General features: G+C 38.8%; 1 protein-coding gene across 1 annotated transcript in view; it reads left to right on the top strand.

The window, feature by feature from the left end:
* abca3b (ATP-binding cassette, sub-family A (ABC1), member 3b) overlaps nt 1–21,391 on the top strand; it is a 138,506-nt gene that overhangs the window by 56,541 nt on the left and 60,574 nt on the right. The window contains 6 exon segments of the mRNA XM_060901407.1: nt 10,525–10,698; nt 10,836–10,991; nt 10,994–11,016; nt 14,373–14,519; nt 14,698–14,827; nt 14,975–15,129. Coding sequence (XP_060757390.1) covers nt 10,525–10,698; nt 10,836–10,991; nt 10,994–11,016; nt 14,373–14,519; nt 14,698–14,827; nt 14,975–15,129 — 785 coding nt within the window.

The raw sequence follows: 21,391 nt of genomic DNA, 5'->3' as shown, positions 1-21,391 counted from the left end.
TGATATCAGTTCTAAATCTCTACAGTGTATGCCTATACGTCTCTATTGTGTTACTACTAGTGTGTACAGTTGATCATGTTTGTGTCACTTTTTTTGTAGCTCATGATGTGGATAAACCCATTATTTGATGTACACAATTCTTAGTGGCTCAGCCAAATTTTATTAGATAGCGGCTCAAATTGGCTTACAAAATTATTGGCTGGCGGCGGCTCAAATTCTAAATGGCGGTTTTAGCGGCGCCTGGCGGCGGCTTCGGGGTCTAGTTGGGACAGTAAAACATTTACCACTTTATAATATTCCCATTCTTTCTCACAACACTGAAAAGATAATTAGGGACTGAAGACGCCAATTGATGAAGCGTTTCAGGTGTTATTTTAGTCCCATTCTTCGCAACAGTATGGGGTCGTCATTGTCATTTTTTTTGTTTCAAAATTCACCACACATTGTTTATTGGGGACAGAGGGGACAGGCACCCTCTTCTTCTACAGTCATGCCTCTGTAATGTGTGCAAAATGTGGCTTTGCATTGTCTTGTTGAAATATCTCTGGAAAAGATGTCGTCTTGAAGGTGGCATATGTTGCTCCAGAATCTCAATACAGTGAAACCTCATGTTACGACCACTTCAAAATTATGACCACCTCAAAATTACGAACAGTTTTTCACGGTCCTGATTGCTTGCTTGTATATTTCATTGGTTGCGGCCTTCAATAATGCGACCACCTCAATATTGTGTATTATGACCATTAATTTTGGTCCCACCCGTCGAAAATCAATGTAATTAAACCTCGAAAATACGGGCCCCCCCCGTGTCAAAACACAGGGCACAAGAGCTTTCACGACATCCGGTTTACGTCATGCCGCAAAATTAAGATCGACTTGTACGACAATGAGGAGAAAACGTAATGAGTAGTCTTTGAAAGAAAAAATTGATCTGATTAACGAAAGTGTGGGTAAAAGTCAGTGTCAGCTAGCAGAAAAGTTTGGAATTGGCAAAACGCAGGTAATCTATGCAACGAGGTGTGAAGTGAGCTTTAGTAGATCGATTTAAATAGAAGTTCAAGTTGTTAAGTGTCATAAGGCCACACCAATTTAATTACGGTGTAGTTGGTTCTCAGATTTTTTCAGGAAAAATATGAAGCAAGCGGGCGAAATAAAAATAAAATGTAAAAAATGCACTGATGGTAAAATTAGCGGTGGAAATAGACCAAAGAATAAAGGCAAACCAGTAAACACAATTTCAACATACCTGTCAAAGATTTTACGCTTCTGTTCGCTGAATATCCTAACAATCACAAACACAGGCTTTGTAGGATTCCCCTCCACAGGCATGTTTCTTCCACAAGTCTTTATCTAAAGTGAAATAGGTGATTTGATTGGTTTTCGGCGTCATGTGACCTCATGTCAAGTGACCGTTTCTGTTGGCAGGAGTTTGATTTTGATTTTTTTTTTCATTTTGCATTTTTTTCAAGCGGTGATTCCGAGAACCAACTAATTAAATTGGTGTGGCCTAATTATGAAAGAGTATTCAGAATGAGATTTCAATTTCTTGTTTCAATGACTTGTGTAAGTTTGCTGTAGGGTTTACATTTAAAAATGGTATGGTTTTAATTATGATTAATTCTATTACAAGTTTATTAAAAGTTTAAATGAAAACTTAGTTATATTGTTTTTTACATGGTGTATTACATGTACATTTGTACTTGCTAGACACACAAACCACACACATGCTATACTTTTTGTTTAAATTTAGCTTGTTGATTTAATCATTTATCAATGAAATACAAAATAAACTAGTTCATAAATTTATTACATGTAATACAACAGTATTAAGAACATCATGCATGCACGTTGCTATGCAACAGCTCAGCAACTGTCAGTATATCTTGCCAACTCAATATTAAGACCACCTCAATATTAAGACCACTTCGACCTGGTCTCAATGGTGGTCTTAATATCGAGGTTTCACTGTGTACTTTACTGCATTAATGCTGCCATCACAGAAGTGTAAGTTACCTTTGCCAAGAGCACTGACACAACCCCATACCATGACAGACCCTGACATTTGGACTTGTTGGTAACAGTCTGGATGGTCTTTTTCCACTGGTCTGGAGCACAGCATCCATTTCTTACAAAAAAAGACCTGGAATACTCATTCGTCTGATTACAACATGGTTCCACTGTGTGATGGTCCAGCCCAGATGCTTCCGAGCCCAGAGAAGTCGCACTTCTGTACACCGTTAACATCAGACTTCCTTTTTGCACAGTAAAGTTTTAACTATGATTTGTGGATATAACTCTGCATTGTAGTGCTTGATACAGGTTAGCTGGGTTACATTGGTGTACAGCAATCTTCAATCCTGAGCCCATGTGGTTATATCAGCTATAGATGAATGACAGTTCTTGATGCAGTGCCATCTGAGAGATCGGAGATCACAGGTGTTCAGCTTAGGCTTGCGCCCTTGCCTCTTGCACATCAAAGTTCCTCCAGAGTCCTTGAATCATTTAATGATATTATGCATCATAGAGAGTGAAAGATTCAAATCCCTTTTTAGCTTTCTTTAAGGAACATTTGTTTTTAAACATTTTCAATTATTTTCTCATGCATTTGTTGACAAACTGGAGATCCTTGGCCCATCTTTGCTCCTCAAAGATGAGGCCTTTCCTGAATACCGATTTTGTATCAAATCATGATTATCATCACTTGTTTTAAATCACACAATTGCCCCTGTCCCAACAATTATTGGAATGTGTTGTAGGCCTGAAATGCAGGAATGGATGTTTATTAATAAATGAAATGAAATTAACCAGACAAAATATGAAATATCTTGTGTTCATGCTGTCTGCGGTGTCAAAGTCCAAGTCAAAGTAAATTTAGGAATCACGTCTTTCTTTTATTTGCATTTTCCATTCTATCTCAACTTTTTCTGATTGGGGGTTGTAGTAGAGTGAGGGTGAGTGAACGCACATTTGTTGACTAAATGTCCAAAGAAGAAATGTCATATCTGACAGTTTTGACCTACTGGGATTTTGACCATTTGTCTGGTCACTATGATGAAAATGCAAAAGACAAATGCAAAATAACACAGATTATATGTGATATAGACAGACTATATTGTGTATGTATAAATACAGTGCCTTGCAAAAGTATTCATCCCCCTTGGTGTTTGTCCCGTTTTGTTGCATTACAAGCTGGAATTAAAATGGATTTTTTGGGGGGTTAGCACCATTTAATTTACACAACATGCCTACCACTTTAAAGGTGCAAATTATTGTTTTATTGTGACATAATAATTAAGATGGAAAAAAACAGAAATCTGGAGTGTGCATTGGTATTCACCCCCCAAAGTCAAAACTTTGTAGAGCCAACTTTTGCTGCAAAATACAGCTGCAAGTTTCTTGTGATATGTCTCTATTAGCTTAGCACATCTAGCCACTGGGAATTTTGCCCATTCCTCAAGGCAAAACTGCTCCAACTCCTTCAAGTTAGATGGGTTGCGTTGGTGTACAGCAATCTTCAAGTTATGCCACAGATTCTCAATTGAATTGAGGTCTGGGCTTTGACTAGGCCATTCTAAAACATTTAAATGTTTCCCTTTAAACCACCCCAGTGTAGCTTTAGCAGTATGTTTAGGATCATTGTCCTGCTGGAAAGTGAACCTTTGTCCCAGTTTCAAACCTCTGGCTGACTCAAACAGGTTTTCCTCCAGAATTGCCCTGTATTTAGTGCCATCCATCTTTCCTTCAGTCCTGACCAGTTTTCCTGTCTCTGCAGATGAAAAACATCCCCACAGCATGATGTTGCCACCACCATGCTTCACTGTAGGAGTGGTGTTCTCAGAGAAGTGTTGGGTTTATGCCATACATGGCATTTCCCATGATTGCCAGAAAGTTCAATTTTAGTTTCATCTAATCTTCTTCCATGTGTTTAGGGAGTCTGCCACATGCTGTTGGGCAAACTCCAAACATGTTTTTCTTTATCTTTTTTTTTCTTTAAGCAATGGCTTTTTTTCTGGCCACTCTTCCAGTCCCCCCATCTTCACCGCAGACCAAGTCAGGAGAGAGCTGTGGAGACTCCACCCCAGGAAGGCAGCAGGCCCAGACAAGGTGTGTCCCAGGATACTGAGGGCCTGCGCTGCCCAACTGGGGGCGTCCCTCCAACATGTCTTTAACCTGAGCCTTCGCCTCAGGAGGGTTCCTGTCATGTGGAAGACGTCGTGCCTCATTCCAGTTCCTAAGAAAACACATCCAAAGGAACTGAATGACTACAGGCCAGTCGTCTTGACATCACACGTGATGAAGACCATGGAGCGACTGCTGCTGAAATTCCTCAGACCCCAGGTCCACCATGCTGAGGACCCACTGCAGTTAGTGTACCGGGAGAAGGTGGGAGTGGATGACGCCATCCTCTATCTTCTGCACAGGACTCAGTCTCATCTGGACAAGGGGATCGGCGCAGTGAGGATCATGTTTTTTTTTACTTCTCCGGCGCCTTTAACACCATCCAGCCCCTTCTACTGAGAGATAAGCTGCAGGAGATGGAGGTGGACACACATCTGGTCTCCTGGATCACAGACTACCCCACCGGGAGACCACAACACGTCAGGATCAGGGACGGCATTTCTGACACGGTGATCAGCAGCATGGGAGCACCACAGGGGACTGTGCTCTCTCCAGTTCTGTTCACTCTCTACACATCAGACTTCAAATACAATTCAGAGTCTTGCCACATGCAGAAGTTCTCGGACGATACTGCGATTGTGGGATGTGTTCATGATGGACAGGAGGAGGAGTACCGGATCCTGATACAGGATTTTGTGTTGTGGTGTAAATCCAACCACCTGCAGCTGAACATTGGCAAAACAAAAGAAATGCTTGTGGACTTTAGAAGGTCCAGCCCGACTCTGCAGCCAATCTCTATTGAGGGGTCGATGTGGAGATGGTCAGGACCTACAAATACCTGGGTGTACATCTGGACGACAAGCTGGACTGGATAGTGAACACTGACACCCTCTACAGGAAGGGTCAGAGCAGACTCTACTTCCTGAGGAGGCTCGGGTCCTTCAGGATCTGCCAAAAACTGCTGCTGATGCTCTACCAGTCCGTGGTAGCCAGTGTCCTCTTCTGTGCTGTAGTGTGTTGGGGAGGCAGCATTAAGAAGAGAGACGCTGGACAGCTTGACAGGCTGGTGAGAAAAGCTGGCTCTGTGCTGGGAACTGAGTGGCAGAGCCAAGGGCCCTGAGCAAACTGCTCTTAAACATGGACAATGTTCACCACCCTCTGCATGGCACCATCATCGGGCAGAAGAGCTCGTTCAGTGGCAGACTGTTGTCCCTACCCTGCACCACGGACAGATTCAGAAAGTCTTTTTTCCCTCAGGCCATTAGACTGTTCAACTCCTCCCGGCTCAGCAAAAATAAGACTCTGTGACTCTGCTGTACTCAGGACTAGTTACACTGCTCTTTTCATGTCCATTGCACTTTTCTGCTGCCTACATAGATGCACATTATATGCATACAGTAGATGGGTATATACAGATATTTGTAGATAAGCTGGTATGTTGTACTTTACCTTATTATATACTTTATTATTATATACTGTTATGTATCTACTTGTATATTATACATACTGCTATATATACTAACTTAATATTATATATTGTATACTATCACACTATTACATACACTATATGTATTGATATATACTTTAACTATGCCTATCATGTAATATACTATGCTTTTTATCTACCATATACCACTAAACACACTGCACATGTATGTAACTGTCCACAAAGTATTTGCACTGCTCATTACACTCTTATTTGCACTGTGACTGGTTACTGCCAACTGCACTACCTCACTGCCTCCTACACTGAGAGCTGTATATTCTATTACTTGCTCTTATTGGTAATGTTTTATTTCTTTTGGGTTTTTTTGTATTTTGTATTTTAGTTTTTTATACATATAATGCTATTTAGTTTTTGTATTGATCTTGTGCAATGCGGAAATGTCACTGGATACCTTGAATTTCCCTCTGGGATTAATAAAGTATCCATCCATCCATAGCCCCACTCTTTGGAGTGTACGGCTTAAAGTGGTCCAATGGACAGATACTCCCATCTCCGCTGTGGATCTTTGCAGCTCCTTCAGTGTTATCTTTGGTGTCTTTGTTGCATCTCTGATTAATGGCCTCCTTGCTCTGTCTGTGAGTTTTGGTGGGCAGCCTTCTCTTGTCAGGTGGTGCCATATTCTTTCCATTTTGCTATAATGGATTTAATGGTGCTCTGTGGGATATTCAAAGTTTGGGATATTTTTTATAACCCAACCCTGATCTATATGTCTCCACAACTTTTGTCTCTGACCTGTTTGGAGTGCTTCTTGGTTTTCATGTTGCTTGCTTAGTATTTTTTGTAGAGTCAGGGTCCTTCCAGAACAGGTTGATTTACACAGACATCATATGACAGATCATGTGACACTTTGATTGCACACAGGTGGAGCTTAATCAACTAATTATGTGACTTATGAAGTGAATTGGTTGGATCAGCTCTTATTTAGGGGTTTCACATGAAAGGGGGTGAATACCTATGCACACTCCAGATTTCTGGGTTTTTTTTCCATCTTAATTATTGTTTGTGTCACAATAAAACAACTTGCACCTTTAAAGTGGTATGCATGTTGTGTAAATCAAGTGGTGCTAACCCTCTAGAAATCCATTTTAATTCCAGCTTGTAATGCGACAAAACAGGACAAAAACAAGGCTCTTTGTATTTTACGCATATGCTCGAATGCCAATACCGCGTTAGATCGTCTCTGCGAACTTGAGCAGTCTTTTTGTAGACATGGTTATAGCAAACGCAAAGTTAAAACTCAGATTAAGTGTGCTATAATAACATTTTTCTCAGATGATTCTCCTAAAATTAAGAAAAGTGAGAGTCGTGTACTGTGCATTTTCGACTATCACCCCGGCCTTCCAGACATTAATGGTATTTTGTCACACTACCTCCCTATTCTCCACTGCTCCAGCAGAATGAAAGAGTGTGTACCTGAGAAGCCTTTGGTGTGCTTCCGACGTCCCCTTAATTTACGTAATTTGCTGGTACGGGTGAAGCTGCCCAACCCAGACGCTAATTCAGTAACACAAGGTTCTTGTGGGCCTTGTGGAAAGTCGCGGTGTCAGATTTGTAGTATTCTTCCTTCACAAACTTCAATCACTAGTACAACTACTTCGGCTACTTTTGCCCTTGTCAGTAGTGGGGCCAACTGTACCTCTACCAACTGTATCTACGTTATCACTTGTACCCTGTGTAAGGCCCAGTATGTTGGCCAGAAAAAATTTTTAGACTTCGTGTGAATAATCATAAAAGTGCTATTAGAAATGCTAGGGTAAAGTTGCGTAACGATTGTATGCAGTTGTATGAACATTTTACTACGAATGGACATTCTCAATCTAATTTGTCCTTCACCATTGTACAGGTGTGTTCCAAAACTCAGGATCTACTGGAGGCAAAAAGAGATTGGATCTGGAAACTAAAAACAGTGCACCCTTCAGGTCTAAATGTTAATGACCGGTTTCTGTCGTCAGCTTAGAGGCCCACGTGCCACTCGTTCTTGACCCTTTTCTGATTGGCCTTTGGCTCGCTGTTCTTTATTGGTCAGTTTCCCATTGTAAAAATTTTTTTTAGCTATTTTTGATTGGGTGAACTTGACTTTCATAATTATTTGTTTAATTAATGTAATTCGTGCCACTTCGCTCATGTTTTGACACTAATGGCATATATATATATATATATATATATATATATATATATATATATATATATATATACTCCTCATGTCTTTTCTCATTCACTCTGTGTACTTCTGTTTGTCCATTTAAATACAGTGCCCGAAGAAGATCCCCATGTGGGATGGAAAATTTGCTATCAGAAACCTTTTTTTTTTTTGTTAGTTTATATTTAGTGCCGTTCCTGATGCTGTTTCATTGTTTGTTTGTTTGTTTATTTATATATATATATATATATATATATATATATATATATATATATATATATATATATATTACACACACACACACACACACACACACACACACAGGAAGGGAAATAGAGAGAGATTTTCAGTTTGTCACTTTCAAAATACGTGTATGGTGTGGGATGAGGTCAGTATAGAGTAGCTTTGTTTAACTTTATTTAACATATTATGACAGGTTTGTTAGTGCCAAGGGGTCATCACGGGCCAGACAGTTGATTCTTGCAGGCCAGACCTGGCCCACAGGGTCGCCATTTGGGGTTCAGGGATCTAGGCGCAAGTAACAGTTCTAAACCAGCGAAAATCCACCCCCAAAAAATAAATAAATAAAAAATAAACAGTTCTAAAATGGGAAAGAGGTGTGTGATTTGACTATACAAATTCAACAAGAAATTGGAGTTCTCTTTTTACAGACCTTCAAAAGAAAAGGGAAGCAAATGAAGGTAGTACAAATGTTCATAAATGTTAATTAAGAAAAGGATTATTTTTAATTTTTTAATCAAAAGAATATTTTAGTTAACAGGCTATTTTACTCCAACCTTTACAAATGTGGGTAAATAATTATTGTTGGTTATTAAGAAAATGAAACAAATATAATATTTAAGAAATAATTACATTGATGAATAGGAAAATAAATGTTGCATTTTTTTTGGTCATAATATTTTCTTTAAAAAATATGAATTGGGTGAATCATTACATGGCAGATAGATAGATAGATAGATAGATAGATAGATAGATAGATAGATAGATAGATAGATAGATAGAGTGGTGCTTTAAAGTTTGTGAACCCATTAGAATTTTCTATATTTCTGCATAAATATGATCTAAAACATCATCAGATTTTCACACAAGTCCTAAAAGTCGATAAAGAGAACCCAATTAAACAAATGAGACAAAAAATATTATACTTGGTCATTTATTTATTGAGGAAAATGATCCAATATTACATATCTGTGAGTGGCAAAAGTATGTGAACCTCTAGGATTAGCAGTTAATTTGAAGATGAAATTAGAGTCAGGTGTTTTCAATCAATGGGATGACAATCAGGTGTGAGTGGGCACCCTGTTTTATTTAAAGAACAGGGATCTATCAAAGTCTGATCTTCACAACACATGTTTGTGGAAGTGTATCATGGCACAAACAAAGGAGATTTCTGAGGACCTCAGAAAAAGCATTGTTGATGCTCATCAGGCTGGAAAAGGTTACAAAACCATCTCTAAAGAGTTTGGACTCCACCAATCCACAGTCAGACAGATTGTGTACAAATGGAGGAAATTCAAGACCATTGTTACCCTCCCCAGGAGTGGTCGACCAACAAAGATCACTCCAAGAGCAAGGTGTGTAATAGTCGGCGAGGTCACAAAGGACCCCAGGGTAACTTCTAAGCAACTGAAGGCCTCTCTCACATTGGCTAATGTTCATGAGTCCACCATCAGGAGAACACAGAACAACAATGGTGTGCATGGCAGGGTTGCAAGGAGAAAGCCACTGGTCTCCAAAAAGAACATTGTTGCTCATCTGCCATTTGCTAAAGGTCATGTGGACAAGCCAGAAGGCTATTGGAAAAATGTTTTGTGGATGGATGAGACCAACATAGAACTTTTTGGTTTAAATGAGAAGTGTTATGTTTGGAGAAAGGAAAACACTGCAGTCCAGCATAAGAGCCTTATCCCATCTGTGAAACATGGTGGTGGTAGTATCATGTTTTGGGCCTGTTTTGCTGTATTTGGGCCAAGATGGCTTGCCATCATCGATAGAACAGTGAATTCTAAAGGAAAATGTCAAGACATCTGTCCATGAACTGACTCTCAAGAGAAGGTGGGTCATGCAGCAAGACAATGACCCTAAGCACACAAGTCATTCTACCAAAGAATGGTTAAAGAAGAAGAAAGTTAATGTTTTGGAATGGCCAAGTCAAAGTCCTGACTTTAATCCAGTCAAAATGTTGTGGAAGGACCTGAAGCGTGTGAGGAAACCACCAACATCCCAAAGTTGAAGCTGTTCTGTACGGAGGAATGGGCTAAAATTCCTCCAAGCCGGTGTGCAGGACTGATCAACAGTTACCGGGAATGTTTAGTTGCAGTTATTGCTGCACAAGGGGGTCACACCAGATACTGAAAGTAAAGGTTCACATACTTTTGTCACTCACAGATATGTAATATTGGATCATTTTCCTCAATAAATAAATGACCAAGTATAATATTTTTGTTTCATTTGTTTAACTGGGTTCTCCTTTATCTCTTTATCTTTATCTGTGAAAATCTGATGATGTTTTAGGTCATATTTATGCAGAAATATAGAAAATTCTAAAGGGTTCACAAACTTTCAAGCACCACTGTTGGTAGATAGATAGATAGATAGATAGATAGTTAGATAGATAGATAGATAGATCATAAATTATTGTGTTATAATTTTCCTTTATTTCTTTATATGTTCTTTCTCTCTTGGTCTCTCAATCACATTTATCTCTTCATCTGTCTCTCTCTCTCTCCACACACAGCTAATGTTGCAGCAGCGGCAAGTGGTTTTCTCTACTTCTTTAGCTACCTGCCGTACCTCTTCCTGTGGCCACGTTATGACCTGCTATCACATGCTCAGAAAGTGTCTGCCTGTCTCATCTCTAATGTAGCCATGGCTATGGGTGCCCAGCTTATTGGAATGTTTGAAGGCAAAGGTAAGATCCCATGATCTACCCATGATGTTATTTATCCTTTATAATTTATTTTTGCTTAATCTCCTGTTCTCCAGTGTAGTAGTTCCATCAACCAGACTAGCATCAATCTGGCTTTCTATATTGCCTATTCCAATTAGGCGTGGGAATCCAGTGGAGTAATCTGTTTCAGCCTGTGACTGTGGATGATGACTTCTCACTGGCTCAAGTTCTTGGGCTCTTGCTGCTGGATGCTATTTTCTACAGCACAGTGGCTTGGTACATCGAGGCCGTCTTTCCTGGCGAGTATGGAGTCCCAGGCCATGGTACTTTTTCATACTGGTAGGTGATAATTAATTTCTGATACTTTACTGCTTGCATTATTACATTTACATGTATCCATTTACAGTTCACCATGCAAAACCTGTGTAAATGATGTAGATCTTTCTTGACCTTCAGTACAGGTTTTTGCGAAATGCATTTCATCTGAAAACATTCTTGTTATGCACGTTTGCATAACAAGGTTTGATAGAGGGAAATATGTGAAAAACATCCTTCCTTAAGCTGGACATATTCCAATACAGGACAGACTTAAATAGGAATGATTCCCCCCCCCCCCCCCCCCCCCCCCCCCCCCCAATCCTTTAATCCAGTAATCCAGAATATGGACACAAGGTCATCTATTTAAAACCTGCAGTGGCTAAATGTTTGGGTTTTTTTTTTTGGTTGGTGACAGATTGTGGTGGACTTTAACCAAGAAGCATGTGCTCATTTATATTGCCCAAAGTATGTTTAGAAATGTATTGGGCAAGAAAACTACTGACTACACAGCATAGACATGCGAGACTCCTATAAATGATAAATAACATCTCCCTGCATCCCTATATGATGAATAGCATCTCCATCAATCATAAAGCAGCTTACACATGACTAGTGTAAAAAATCTCCCAACACTCACTTTGCCTTTGTTTTACTGTTAAGAGACCATCATGCCTCCATTTGGACCTCAGAGTAGCGTAGTGTTCAAACCAGGTGTTATGCTCCACTCAAAATTCATACTAATTGAACTGCAACCCCATTTGCTGCTGACCTTTCTGAGTGTAATCAATGATTTGTGTGACATACTGGAACGTGGTCGGCATGACAGTAATGCAAAATATGAACACTGAATTTAAAGATCCATTTAAAGTCAAAATGGAGGACAAACTGGAGAAGCTTATACTGTGTGTGTCAAGCTTTTCAGAGTGGTATGATGCTACTTCCAAAAAAAAACATGCATGGCAAAAGTTAGCATCAAGTTGGGGCTACTAAGTTTGTAGATTTGGTTGTAGCTAGCCTAGTTGTTCTGTCAAAGTGCCAAATCCAAACATGATTTTATAGTGTAAACGTTATAGAGCTACAAAACCTCAATAGCTAGCGAGTATATTAGTATACTAGTACACATAGAGAAGCACACACATACATTTCTCCACTCTCTCTACATTTTAAAGTATTATATTATCACACATATAGAGGATGTTACACAGTTGTGTGAAGATACGAAATTTTATCTTCAAGTGGTGAATATATTCATGAGTGAGCGACGTAAATGACTGATATTTTTCAACACGAGAACATAAACTTCATATCTTTGCACCACTGTGTAATGTTCTTTATATTGCATGAACACATCCACAAAAAAAAAGCAAGTTAATCAAAAGAATTTTCATTTGAACCAGTTTGCATTTTGACAACGCACATCAAGTCAGTGGGAAAACACTGGGAGTGACGACATCAGAGTGAAATATCAGGAAATATGTAACTCAGCTCTGTGATGTATTTTGTATGAAAAATTCAAGTTTTTCAACATGAGAAGATAAACTTCATATCTTCAAGCCAACGTGTCATGTTTTTTTTTTTTATATTATCTAGAAACATTCACAAACAAAAAGTACCCCCAAATTTATCAAAACATTTCATCGAATTTCATCACAAAATCGATGAAATTTTGGGATTATAGCTATAAAAAAGTGACAAAGAGACTTGTCATAGTTTTGGTTCTCCATGTCCCGGATGTAGCTCATATGAAAAATACAAATAACGTATTTCCCAGTAAAACACTTGTGTCCAGGCGGCACGGTGGTGTAGTGGTTAGCGCTGTCGCCTCACAGCAAGAAGGTCCGGGTTCGAGCCCCGTGGCCGGCAAGGGCCTTTCTGTGCAGAGTTTGCATGCTGTCCGTGTGGGTTTCCTCCGGGTGCTCCGGTTTCCCCCACAGTCCAAAGACATGCAGGTTAGGTTAACTGGTGACTCTAAATTGACCATAGGTGTGAATGGTTGTCTGTGTCTATGTGTCAGCTAGGGTTATGACTGTGAAAGTATTTTCAAAATTTCTACTTTCCTGATGTTGCATTTGGTGAACTTTTACTCATATATTACTTTTTTGAAGTTATTTTTATTGGGTCATGCAAAAACCTCCCACACCCAACATTACCTCACTTTTGATAAATACATGTATATTAAATAAATAAATCATGATTATAAAATAAATTCATTGAAAGATGTGTAAAGTACTTTTATATAACAATAAATTGCTTAACAATTGTAATAATAATTATAATTGTTAATTAATACAAATTTAATATTTGTATTAATTAACAATTATAATTAACAATTATAATTATTATTACAACAATTGTTAAGCAATTTATTGTTATATAAAAGTACTTTACACATCTTTCAATGAATTTATGTTATAATCATGATTTATTTATTTAATATACATGTATTTATCAAAAGTGAGGTGATGTTGGGTGCGGGAGGTTTTTGCATGACCCAATAAAAATAACTTCAAAAAAGTAATATATGAGTAAAAGTTCACCAAATGCAACATCAGGAAAGTAGAAATTTTGAAAACACTTTCAGTCATAACCCTAGTGTCAGCCCTGTGATGACCTGGCGACTTGTCCAGGGTGTACCCCGCCTTTTGCCCGTAGTCAGCTGGGATAGGCTCCAGCTTGCCTGCGACCCTGTAGAACAGGATAAAGCGGCTAGAGATAATGAGATGAGATAAAATATTAATCACAGCAGGTCTAGCCTATGCTGAGCGTTGCATTGACACCCCAATGCAAATCATGTGATTTCTTTGTTAAATAACATTTTATTATTGTTCATTTTTTTTAATTAGTATTAAATTATGTGGGGTGTCTGCTGCACAAGTCCCTGTGAATTAGTTGTGACTAGAAGTGTGAATGTATTAGAATAAACATATTGTTATCAAACTGTGATTTGTCTTTCAGCTGGCACTACTGTCAGAACCGCCACTATAGAAAATAAATTGGCACCTTCTGACAAATCGGGTTTGAGAATTCATTAGTGCTGTGGTATAAATGCATTATTGATTTATTAAACTTTTTTTTTATAGCTATAATCCCAAAATTGCCTTTTTTGGTGCATCTGTTGAGCCCTTAAAGTGCCCTTCATATCCAAAACCATAAAATTAGGTTTTAATTGAAAAACTGAAAGCTTAAAACCTAACAACTTCACCTGTTAATATAGTTAACTGCCCAACACAATTAGATAAAGGTTAATTTAAACATGGAATATTCTTATGGGTGCACAGTTCAAAGGTCAGGGTATATAAGAATGAAACGAGAAAGTCGTGTTTATTTTTAATAAACTGGTTTGGATATTTTTTAATGTGTAACACTTGCTACCACAGCCCTCATACTGGTGCAACAGTCCTCGAGTTGCCCTGCTGAAGGAGAAGGAGGAAGAAGAAGATGCAGAGAAAGCACTGAAGGGCGAACTAATTGAAGAAGAGCCGACTGGATTAGTCTCAGGGGTCAAAATAAAACATCTGGCCAAGGTACAAAGTGACATTGAGTGTGTGAGATATTTTGGGAGCAGGTGTTGATGTCTAGTGTGTAAACACAGTCACTATGACCTGCATGGGGGCTGCTTTTATTTATTTTTTTAAGCCCCTATCTTTGTAGTCTGTACATATATCTGTGATACAGCAGTAATTGAAATTTTCTCCACTACAGTCTTTTAAGATGGGCAATAAGACCAAAGAAGCAGTGAAGGATCTCACGTTGAACATGTTTGAAGGCCAGATCACGGTACTGCTAGGACACAATGGAGCTGGAAAGACCACCACACTGTCTATGCTGACTGGTAAGCTGCTTAAGTGTGATTTTAAATCAATGGATACTGTGATACAGATCAAAGGTCAAAAAACACAGCTTCCCTCTCCTCCCAGTTAGTCTGATCTTACTTGAGCTTACCCTCTCATTCAGTGCATTATTTCTTGTTCTCTTTCAGGCTTGTTTCCTCCCAGCAGCGGCCGAGCTTACATCAATGGCTATGACATATGCCAGGATATGGTGCTGATTCGCCGCAGTCTAGGCCTGTGTCCACAACATGATGTGCTTTTTGACAACCTCACAGTCCGAGAGCATCTGCTTTTCTATGCCCAGGTAACCTTCTTCCTCCTTTTAGCCTCAGAACTCAAAAATCCATTCATAGTTACTAGATGATTTTAGGACATGCTGTGATTTTATTCTGAAGTGTGTATATGCATATATGTGCACGTGTGTGTGTGTGTGTGTGTGTGTGTGTGTGTGTGTGTATGTGTGTGTAATATATATATATATATATATATATATATATATATATATATATATATATATATGTGTATATATGTATATGTGTGTGTATAAAAAATTTTTATTTTACTCCTTCAAACATGCAGACATGTATAAAATTTTTTATTTATTTTATTTTACTCCTTCAGACATGCAGACATACACATACACACCAATCAGCCATAACATAACATTGAAACCACTGACAGGTGATGTGAATAACATTTGATTAGCTTGTTACACTGGCAGTACTTAGGCAGCAACTGAACAGTCAACTACTCTCGAAGTTGATGTGTTGGAAGCAGGAAAAATGGGCAAGCATAAGGATTTGAGCGTCTTTGATGGCATGCAGTGGTTAGTTCCTACCAAGAGTGGTCCATGGAAAGACAACCCGTGAACAGGTGACAGGATCATGGGTTCCCAAGGCTGACTGATACAAGCGGGGAGCGAAGGCTAGTCTGCCTGGTCCAATCCCACAGAAAAGCCACTATAGCAGAAATTGCTGAAAAAATTAATGCTGGCTATGACAGAAAGGTGTCAGAACACAGTGCATCACAAATTGCTGTGTATGGAGCTTTGTAGTACAGACTGGTCAGAGTGCTCATGCTGACCCCTGTCCACTGCTGAAAACTCCTACAGCGGACATGTGAGCATCAGAAGTGGATCATGGAGCAATGGAAGAAGGTGGCCTGGTTTGAAGAATTACATTTCTTTTGCATCATGTGGATGATTGGGTGTGTGTGTGTCACTTACGGTACATGGGGAAGAAATGGCACCAGGATGCACTATGGAAAGAAGACAAGTTGGCAGAGGCAGTGTGATGCTCTGGTCAGTGTTCTGCTGGGAGACATTGGGTCCTGGCATTCATGTGGCTGTTACTTTGACACATACCACGTAACACCTACCTAAACATTGTTGCAGACCAAGTACACCCCTTGATGGCAATGGTATTCTCTAATGGCAGTGGCCTCTTTCAGCAGGATAATGCACCCTGCCACACTGCAAAAATGGTTCAAAAATGGTTTGAGGTGTTGACTTGGCTTCTAAATTCCCCAGAGCTTAATCCAATCTATCTGTGGGATGTACTGGACAAGCAAGTTCAATCCATGGAAGCACCACCTCACAACTTGCAGGACTTAAAGGATCTGTTGCTTACATCTTGGTGCCAGATATCACAGCACACCTTCAGAGGTCTTGTGGAGTTCATGTCTTGATGGGTCAGAGCTGTTTTGGTGGCACAACTGGGACCAACACAGTATTGTAACTAACCTGAAATTTGTCTATTTTTGACCCAGTAAATAAGACCAGAGTGAAATTGGTTAGAAGAAAATTAGGCGCATTTATATGCTTCACGATATATTCATACAAACCTTCCAAACTTGGAAAATATTCACCAAACTGCTTGGCTAATTATATGGTTCAGCTCAGGGGTAGATGTCTGATCAATCTGATACCAAAATGTGTAGATTGAGTGAGAATTGAAAGACATAAAAGCAGTCAATAAGTGAAAAGTCTCTTTCAGACAGCTGGTATAAGAAACGCTTAAAACTGGGAAAATATGGTTTATTTAAAATATGGAATTACATGCTTTGTTATAGGAAATTCACATGATTGTTTTGATGCCAAAAATATGTAGATTTAGTGGAATCTTTTGTTTAAAAAATGGGCAATAACGTTTAAACTCATATAAACTTTTCCATAGAGAATAAACTCCCGTTACAGTTTTTTTCCTGAAGGTTGCAACAGTGAAATGTGTCTCCCGCACAATATGAAACACATTATGAATAATACAATAATAAAATAATAAATAAAATGATATATTATTCGTTATATAAATAGTATTATTTGTAACATACGTAGTATTATTCCTAACTTTATTTATATAATTCATAATGTAGACAAAACAGAACAAATGATGACAAAATATATTTATATCAGAAGTGGAGTAAGTAAGGTGTGTTTGCCGATATCCTAGCACCTCTATCCTGGGTATTGCCATTAGACAACAACTTGGTCCCAGCCATGGTCTGGGTCACCGGAGTCCTTCCCACAGTTCAGTGTGTATTTTTGTATGTATGTGTTAACCGTGAACTTGACAAACTATTTGAAAATGTTCCATCATGAAAGCCTTTTAGCATGCTGTTCGTACAGTAGCCATTAGCACGCTAGCAGCTGCTTGCTATCTGGAAAGCAAGTGAGCCATTTCGCTTTTTTTGAATCATGAATGAATCATCTTGAATCATTAACTAAAATATTCATTTTATTAAAAATGGAAAAGTTAATAACAAATAGACCTTTTCTTAATATATGTTTATGAACATTTACCTCTACCTCCATTTGGTTCTCTTTTCTGTAGCTTTAGCAGTCTGTAAAAAGATGGTTACAATTTATTGTTAAATCTATTTGTACAGTCAGTTGCACAACAGCTCTTTCCCATTTTAGATCTGTTTTTTTGTGTTTTTGCAGCATTAGACCGGTTATTTGCACATAGGGTGAAGTCGGATACATTCCCACTGTTTTATGTAATTGTGCCCTCTGATGTCTAAACAACACAATTACAGCGAGGAAAAACGAAGATTATGCTGCCTGATGATGATCACAATTCATTTTTTATTTAATCGATTTGAGTCATCATAAATTTGTACCATGATTTATCATCGGATATCACTACATGCCTAATAATAACAAATCTATTTGTGATTTGATCAGGTTACCAGCAAAGACAGTCTGTTGCCTCCAGCATTAGGACATGGCAGGGGCATGTCTTTTATACCTCAGTGTCACAATAAGCTTTGGGGTCATTTCTCATTCATACTATCTTGCCGTTGATTATGGAACAGCACATTAAAACCTGTTTGCAGGGAGAATGGAACAAAATAACACCTGAAACACTTCATCACTTGGTGTCTTCAGTCCCTAAACATCTTTTAACCCTCTGGGGTCTGAGGGTATTTTCTGGCACTAATGATTTTGGCATACTCTGATTTTGTTGTCAGTTTCAACAAATCTAAGCAGTATTTTTAAGTCATACAACTTTTTTTGTATTCAGCACAAGTTCAGCTACAATAATATCTATGTAGTATGTATGTCATGATTGTACTTTTTAAAAAATAACAGATAAATGAAGCTGTTGTAAAAAGCAGTTTTAGAACTGTGTTGGAATGTGTGAAAAAACATGACCTTACCCACCATTTTGGTCACTTGAGGTGATTCTGTTCAGTCCTAGGAACAGGCCCGCCGACAGGGGGGGACAAACGGGTATGTTGTCCCGGGCCCAGGAATGGGGAGGGCCCAGAACTGGGCTCTCATGAAGTTGCGATTAATTTATTTTATTTCATTTCAAAATGTGTTGATTTGGGGGAGAAATGTGCTATATTTGCATTCAATAAATGATTTTTAGATCTTTTGCCTTTATTGTCTTTGAAAAAGGCGTCAAGAACCCCCTACCACCCCTAATGCAAAAATGGTTTGGTCTGACTCTTTGATTAAGGGGAAAAAAACGACGTCATTCAATCATAGCACTTCGACAATCAGCGTGCTTGCCATTTGCCAACATGCACAAGTCAGGAGCACAGAAAAGAAAAGAGAAAAAGAGAGGAAGAAACCAAGATACTCAGGGGCTCACTGCATAAATATTTTAAAAAAGATTCGGATGATGCAGCAGGTACTAGCAAAGGCAGTGGGGCAGCTGAGCCAGGTAAGACACAGCCAACTTTTTCCAGCCCCGTAAAGTAACCCCAACCAAGGCACGCGCGGCATGCAATTCATGTTACAAACGAGGGGAGAGCAAGTCACACTGAACACCATATCAAACGCACAGGGCATTGAATCATTTCATAACCACAACGGCTTAATAACATTGTGTTTCATATATCTGATTGAAGCTAAGAATATTCACATTAGCCCGCAATCATATCCCGCCGTTTCTCGAGCGGTGTGTTGTTCTCTGCTTTTCACACTGGACAGTACGCACGCACAGTATACTATGTTCGCCCCCAGCCCTGCCCGAAATCCCCCGTCCATCGCTGCTCCTTCAAGAGCACCCCAATCGCGTGATTATAGTAGACTATCCACGAGTTTAGGAAGGCATTGCGGGAGCTGTCGCATGCAGGCTTGGGGCGTAACGGAATACATTTAATGGCGTTCGGTTAAAGGATACAAAATAACAGTAACCGCTTATTCCATTACAGTACAGGGGGGAAAGATTCAGTGAAATTGGGGATTACTTCACAGGATCACAATGTGTGTGAGGTTGCTGGTTTTGGGCTTTTTTTTGTTAAAATGTTAAAATTGTAAAAATGTTGAAATGCTAAAATGAAATGGTTGTTGACCGGTTGAACGGTTTTTGAATACCTGTCATTTAAGGGTTGGAGTGAGTAGAGACTGGGATAAGAGAGGTGTGTGTGGGTTGGCCCGGGGGGGCCCATTCAGAGCATTTTGTCCCAGGCCCAGCCAAAGCTGTCAGCAGCCCTGCCTAGGAATGTATCAAGCACAAAAACTTAAATCTGCTCCACTGATTTGGACAATCAACTGGCCATCAAAATTTTTTTGTCCTATTGTTTTGAGATAAAGGGTTGGCAGTGGGAGGGGTATTCAATGGGAAGAGTAAAATATTCCATTCCATTCAATGAGAAGAGTGAATACCTCTCCCACTGCCAACCCTTAATCCCATCAGGTCAAGTGATCAAAACGGTTCATCACAATGGGTAATGTTTTTTCACACATTCGAACACAGTTCTAAAACTGCTTTTACAACAGCTTTGTTTATCTGTTTTTTCATGATATATATTGTGTGTGTGTGTATGTATGTGTGTGTGTGTGTGTGTGTGTGTATATATATATATATATATATATATAATTAGTTGTAGCTGAACTTGTGTTGAATACAAAAGTCATATGACTGAAAATGCTGCTTAGATTTGTTGAAATTGACAACATCAGAGCATGTCAAAATCATGAGAGTGCCAGAAAAAGATGAAGAAGAAAAGAGAGCAAACAAGCGCTGGTGCACATTTTGTTTACTTAAGAAGCACGCAAAGATAAACACAGGAAGTTTGCGTGAGTAAAATTTACTCAAATTGAAGAAAATGTTGTTCTACACCAGATAACATTTGGTCCCTCTGTAAAAATAGTAAAAGCTACTCTTTTGATAGAGATGTTTTTCCACAGACAATTCTCCTCAGTTCAGTGTTAATATTTTACTCTTTTTGGTGGTATTTGACTCTATCCAGTGTGTCTTCAAATTAACTCTTGTACTATTTTACTCAGTTCAGAGCTACAACCAACTCTCTTCTTGTTACACAATTACTCTGTAATTTTGCTCTCACTCTGACTCCAAATTTTACTGTATAAACTCAAAATAGAGCAAAATTAACTATTTTTGAGAAAAATATTTTTAACTCTGGAAAAATTGCTCAGTCATTTTTCCTGTGTATGTGCTACAGCATATCAACTGATCTGCTCATAAGAAATAGAAGAAATATTTACACTTACTTGAGTTGATCTTCGGCTGGATCGAGTTGAAGGAAAAAAAAAAGCACCACTCATCATCAGTGTCGCAGTTCTCAAGAATGAATTGAATTGCTGTCCTGAAATTGAATCACCGTCCTGAATTATGAATTGAATCGCTGTCCTGAATCATCTGAAGTGCCTCCTCAGCATAAAATCCACATGCCATCTCAACACATTTTACCTCCAAACAGGTGGCTGACAGATTTTATCCTGTTTACGTTGGGTATTCCCACTGCAAAAGAGAAACCAATCAAAACTGAAAGAGTGAAAGTGATTATCATGCCGTTATGATGTGAATAGTGTTTTATGAATGCGTAAGTAGGCGCTCAGCATGCCGACTCCGGTGTGACTGAGTAAGGTGACAAGTTTTACTGTATGTTTCAACTAATTTAAGTAATTTAAAAAATATATTATTTGGCAGTGAGTACATAGGAAAGTGTAAAGTATAAAGGGTCTGTCAAAATGTTTATCATGCTTGTATGGAAAAAAAATCATGAAGATATTCATCTAAATAGATGACCTACTCATTCTAAACCTGCTGAGCTTTGCCGACGAAGCTCTTGACCCCAGAGGGTTAAGAAGA

The sequence above is a fragment of the Neoarius graeffei genome, chromosome 20 (genome assembly GCF_027579695.1).
Source record: "Neoarius graeffei isolate fNeoGra1 chromosome 20, fNeoGra1.pri, whole genome shotgun sequence".
Lineage (NCBI taxonomy): Eukaryota > Metazoa > Chordata > Actinopteri > Siluriformes > Ariidae > Neoarius > Neoarius graeffei.
Note: the sequence above shows the minus strand (reverse complement) of the source record. Positions and strands in the feature narration are given on the sequence as shown.